This window comes from Colobus angolensis, unplaced genomic scaffold (genome assembly GCF_000951035.1).
Source record: "Colobus angolensis palliatus isolate OR3802 unplaced genomic scaffold, Cang.pa_1.0 Scaffold137, whole genome shotgun sequence".
Taxonomy (NCBI): domain Eukaryota; kingdom Metazoa; phylum Chordata; class Mammalia; order Primates; family Cercopithecidae; genus Colobus; species Colobus angolensis.
Window position 1 is genome coordinate 9,830,993 of NW_012114455.1, and position 5,666 is coordinate 9,836,658.

Here is a 5,666-nt window from a genome sequence, read left to right on the forward strand (position 1 = left end):
TATGACTGAGGCAAGACAGAAGATAAGACATACCAGTCAATGGGTTCTTGAAATAGTCAAGGAATGGGGCAATTCACGCTGAACTGAACGTGGAAGGTGAAAGGAAAGACAAGTGTTAGCAAATGCAGACCTGTCTGCTGTGGAACTTGAAGACTTCACTAGTAGTCAGGCTGCTTCCTGGCGTTCCAGTCCTGAAAGGCTTCTATTTTGACCCAAAGCAAAAACAAACACTATGTTAATGTCTCCCTATGTGTCCCCTTCATAAGATTTAGGTGAAATGATAGTTATTAAAAGTGCATTTCTCAGTATCAGGCCTTGCCTGCACTGTTTTGTGCTTCTGAGGAGCTGACACGCAAAACAGAAGCAAGCAGCCGCTACCCTGCGCGGGGCGGTAGCCTGGGCTCCTTCACTTGGCTCATATCCTGGCATATGAATCGACCTAATCTTTTCTTTGCAGAAAAACTGGGCTCACGTTTGCTTCTTGTAAGCTTCATTAAAGCAAAGCAACCACACCTGTCTAACAAACAACAGGAAATGCACTGCTTTTAACTGAAAGGACTCTTACTACAAGGGCCAGATGACCTGCATGGAGCAGATGCACCCCAGCCCCTGCAGGGCATAGCAGCCTGTCCTGTCTCCCTGAGGAGCCTTCCTCTGGTCAATGCTTCACAGCCAGGGAGGCCCTTCTCCCAGTCCCTGCATAACAGCTGCTGAAATGATGTCAGAGCTGGTGCTCTCGTGGTTAGGTGACATATGAATCTATAGTTCCCGGCTCCAGAATACGTTTCTACTGGGTCAGTTTTCTTGTCTCTTTAGAATTGAGGGTTGCCACTCAGGACTAACTTCTCCTAGTCAGTCAAAGCAAGTGAGACATTGGCTCATCCAAGTGTTAGCAAGCAAGTTGGGGATGGGGAGTCAGCTATTGGCAGACAAGTTCTGGAAGAGGCTGTTACCATTGCCCCACGTGGCGTCACCTGGCTTGGGAATCAAGATTAAGGTATCATCTACAGGACCACACATCCACAGAGGGCTTACAGACTTAAAGACTGTCCAGGCCTCTGTGCTGATTCACTTTCTATCCTATGCCTTCATCCAAAAAGAGCAGGCCTTGCATTGTCTGTATAAATTTAGGTCACTCAAAAGGAGAAAGGCTCCTAGAAACCAGCTGACAGCCTTGGGTTCTGTGTCCCTGCCCGAATCTCATCTCAAATTGTAATCCCCACAATCCCAGCTTGTCAAGGGAAGGACCTGTTGAGAGGTGATGGGATCATGGGGCGGTTTTCCCCACGGTGTTCTCATGACAGTAAGTCTCTCGAGATCTGATGGCTTCATAAAGGGCAGTTTCCCCTGCACTCACTCTTCTCTCTCTCCTGCCGCCTTGTGAAGAAGGTGCCTTGTGAAGAAGGGGAAACTTCTGCCGTGAGTAGAAGTTTCCTGAGCCCTCCCCAGCCATGCAGAACCGTGTCAATTAAACCTCCTTTGTTTATAAATTACCCAGTCTCCTGTAGTATCTTTACAGCAGTGTGAAAATGGACTAATACACCAGTTAAGCTTTTCACAGGTTACAAAGTGTTTCGGGTTCCCTACTTCCTTCCCAGACAAATTTCTGTTTCCATGGTTGGAAGAATAGGAGGCTTTCTTATTACTCAGGGACCTCTGTATGATGGAGGAGAAAAGCACAGAGCTCTCTGCTGGCCTGCAACTTACCCCTGGAAAAATAAAAATGCACTTTTGATACAGTAAGCATTTAGTGCCGCTGCTGGGATTTGCGGCAGAATCTGGATGGGAATATGCGACTAAATTTAACTTATTTGTGTCTCCTATCTGCCTAACACTGTGATGAGCCCTAAAGACACAATTAAAGGGGAACAGTAATTCATTCCCCAACTCACTTGGGTAGAGAAAATTGTAGCTTCTATGATTTGATCTGGCATTCACCTAAGGCACTAACCTCAGGGTGTCAGGGATAAACCACCACCAGCAGCACCATGAAATCCCCCTTAAAGCTACTCCTCGTGGGCAGCTTGGATAAGAGGAGACTGCCTGACGGGCCGGGAGCGCTGCACACTGCCTGGGACTGAGGGGTCATGAAGACGGGGAAAGGGCCAGGCACCAGCAAAGAGCTGCCCCTCTGATGGACAGGGTCTGTAGCAGCACCCTCAGCGTGCCTGCCTGTTTACGGGTGTGCAGGGAGCAGTATCTGTAAAAGTGTAACAATGATTTTCTCTTCAGCCTCCCCCATAAGTGGCTTCCACAGAAGTCCCTCAATTTTGTTTTCAGAGGAAGTTCCCACATGGAACCACCAGCTGGCAGGGATGTGCTGTGTGTGGCAGAGCACCGGAGAGCTGGGGCCTCTTCTGGCATTTTCCAGTGAGCTATGATTGGGCAACAGACTGGGACCCCAACTCTAAAAAACGATCTTGAAAAAAAAAGTAAAACCAATTTTAAAAAAAGAAGAATAATTTTGTTTGTTGGTTTGTTTGTTTTTTGAGACAGAGACTCGCTCTGTCAGCTAGGTTGGAGTGCAGCGGCATGATCTCCACTCACTGTAACCTCCATCTCCTGGGCTCAACCAATTCTCCTGCCTCAGCCTCCCGAGTAGCTGGGATTACAGGCGTGTGCCACCATGCCCGGCTAATTTTTGTATTTTTAGTAGAGAACATGTTAGTAGAGAACATGTTTCACCATGTTGGCCAGGCTGGTCTCGAACTCCTGACCTCAAGTAATCCACTCACCTCAGCCTCCTGAAGTGATGGGATTACAGGTGTGAGCCGCCATACCCAGCTGAAAAAACAGAATTTTTAAGCCTTCTAATATTTGGATACAGTTGTCCATGTTCCTTTAGTTTATTTTATAGACCCGATGGTTTAGAAGCATTTCACGTTCCCTTTTGCTAGCCACGTGGTTATACTTTCATTTTAAATGCGTCTGTGCATTTTTCCTAAAGCATTTTCACCTAGGCCATCTCACTTAGTCTGAACAAGATCAGTGCTTTGCACACGGCTGCTTGCTGAGCAGAGTCCAGCGAACCCAATAGGGCAATATGAGACTGAATCTTTCCATTCCAGGGCCTTCAGATCCCAGGTGTCACCAGCCTGCTGTGTGACAGTACACGTCCCTGAAAGCCTCTGTGCTCTAGTTTCCTCACTGATAAAGGAGGGATACTAATGGTACCCGCTTTATGGAGCTGTGAGAGTTAAGAGACAATCGACAGAAATGTCAAACATGTAGAACTGTGCCTGGCACAAGAGTGCTTGGTAAATGTCATATTCATAACACAGGAAAAAATCTGATGAAAATAAATCACTTTTGGATAAGGATTTTAATATTCTTACAGACATTCCCCATCCAGCTTTTAGCTCAATGGATCAGGTTATCTGCAAGGACAGGAACCTCTTGCTGGGTGCCCCATGGAGACAGCGATCCTCCCTCCTCTCTTACCTTCTCAAGGGTGGCCCTTTTCCATCACCAAGGCTGCACTCACGCAGAGAGCAAGCTTTCCATCCCGACAGGATCAGGCCGATTAACTTCAACTCCTAGGGGAAAAGACTCTTGAGAACACATTTTAACCTTGGACTCTCACCTAGAGTTCTGCACGATTTTCCATTTCCTTAACTAATGAATGCATCTAGCAGACTCAGTCCCTAGAAAAGACACATTTGAATGATAACAGCCAGAGCCGGGCAGCGGAGCTGGGCTGCCCCCTGCTGAGCACCTCCGTCAGCGAGGCCTGCACTTGAGCAGAGTTACCCTGTGGAGGGACAGGTGGAGGCCGGCTGCTTCACTTCCCTCTGCTGGGAGTAGCCCTGCGTGATGGGGTGCATATCCACTTCATTTGTTTTTTAACCTGTTGGAGACGATTATCAATTTACTTAAAGTTTGAACGTCTGTAAGGACAAAATTTAAAGCTAGGGTCTGAAGATCTGTAGCAGGGATGTATCTGTCATCTCCCTATCCCTCCATCTCAGCCTGTTAACTGTATCATCGTGGGTTAAATTAATTACTAAGAGACCACTGAGTCCATTTTATAGCTCAGATGAGCATTTTTCATTTTCTGTAGTAAACATGACGTAAGTAAACAAAGAGTTTCTCTAACAAGGATGGCTTACAAGTAGAAGTGAAATTTTCACTTTTATAAATTTTGCTGCTTTTTATTAACTATCAGTAAACCTGGAAAGACGATCTTACAAGTAGACAACAGATTTTGCATACTTTAATCTTAAAGTTACCTCTACCTCAACTCTTTGTTCACAGCTCTCTGACACTGGAATACTAATAGTTGAGCATCTTTCCCTTTAATTTTTCACTGATAATATCAATTCCTTAACCCAGATTTTTGGATCTCACAAGGGTTCTTATTTTACAGTTGTCTCATACATTTCTTTAAGAAGTTCAGCCTAAGAAGAAATCAAGAATTGTCTTTTCTGGTTCATACATAAACTCCTATAGGGTCGTCCACTACTAAAGCAACAGAAGGTGCTGCCTTCTTTTTCTAGAAGCTGCTGTTCTTAAAAGAGAGCAATTTAGAAGCAGGAATTGTGCTTTATTAACATCAAAGCGCTGGCACAGGAAGTTTGCACACACAGTTCTGGAAGCTTCTGATGTTTTCTGCCTGCTTTGGGAAGCTATAGCTCTTTGCTTCACCATCAGTTATCCGGAACTGAAGGGAAAAATTATGATTTTTTTAAAAAATAAATTGCACCAGCATGCTGGGTCTGCAGCCCCAGTGGCTGGTCTTTCCTGTGCCTGGGATGTTGGCCTTGTAGAGATACTTCTGTAATCTCAAGACAGACAGCTTTGTTTGATCAAAATTGTTACTTCATCTTGCACAGTTTCAAGAGTTCTACAGGTTTAATGAACACAGAAACCTGGGGGAACTTTCATACTCTCCAGGGCTCATCCATAGAGGTTCTCAAATACTCCATCAGCAGAGGGGAGCCCCCGACCTGACCGTATCACCGACCTCATGAGCTCAGTTATTCGGAGCTGCTGGTTTAACCTCCCAAGTCTTCCCGGAACCCGTGCCCTCCTCTTGGGCATCGTTACTAACCACCATGAGAGGACGTCTGTTCTCATCTAGCCTCCACCCTGCAGCCGAGGAATCTCCGTAAAACGAACACCTGGCTTAGTTTCTGCTGGAAACCGTTGAATAGTCCCCCCTGTTTTCTGCAAGGGACTGGGCAGCTCCCCGTTGCGTCCACAGCACCCCCCCGGGCCTGCCTCCTGCAGGTCCCGCTACTTTGTCACCAAAGCATCCTCCGCGCTCGCACCTGCGTGAAGCTGTGCTCGGCCGCTCCCGCCGAGGGAACCGCCTTCCCAAAGCTCCGCGCTCTGAGTCTCACTCGTTTACCAAGAGGCAGCAGTGTGGGGAAACCGGAATTCTGCAGGGACTCTCCCCGTACTTCGTGGCGCTCTGTGGAATCCTCGTTTTAGGATCTGCACGTCGTTTCTAGTCGTGCGCGCCGCGCGGAGGCTGCTCTGCCCAGCGCCGGGCTCTGGCTCTCTCTGCCTCTCCCACACGCGGCCTTTCTGTGCCAGCTGGCTGTCGACCCAGGTGAGGAAGCCCAAGGTCGGGGCGTTAACCCAAGGGCCCTCCCGCTTTCCCTCCGAGGGCGGGCGGAGAGGCGTCTGCGCCCGAACCGGCTGCGGGAGCACCGGGAGCGCCG

General features: G+C 47.8%; 1 protein-coding gene across 1 annotated transcript in view; it reads left to right on the forward strand.

The window, feature by feature from the left end:
- The first annotated feature begins 4,065 nt into the window (after positions 1–4,065).
- GLB1L3 (galactosidase, beta 1-like 3) overlaps positions 4,066–5,666 on the forward strand; it is a 46,126-nt gene continuing 44,525 nt past the window's right edge. Inside the window, exons 1-2 of the mRNA XM_011934739.1 lie at positions 4,066–4,070; positions 5,434–5,554. Of these exons, the coding sequence (XP_011790129.1) occupies positions 4,066–4,070; positions 5,434–5,554 (126 nt within the window). The remainder of the gene's footprint in view (positions 4,071–5,433; positions 5,555–5,666) is intronic.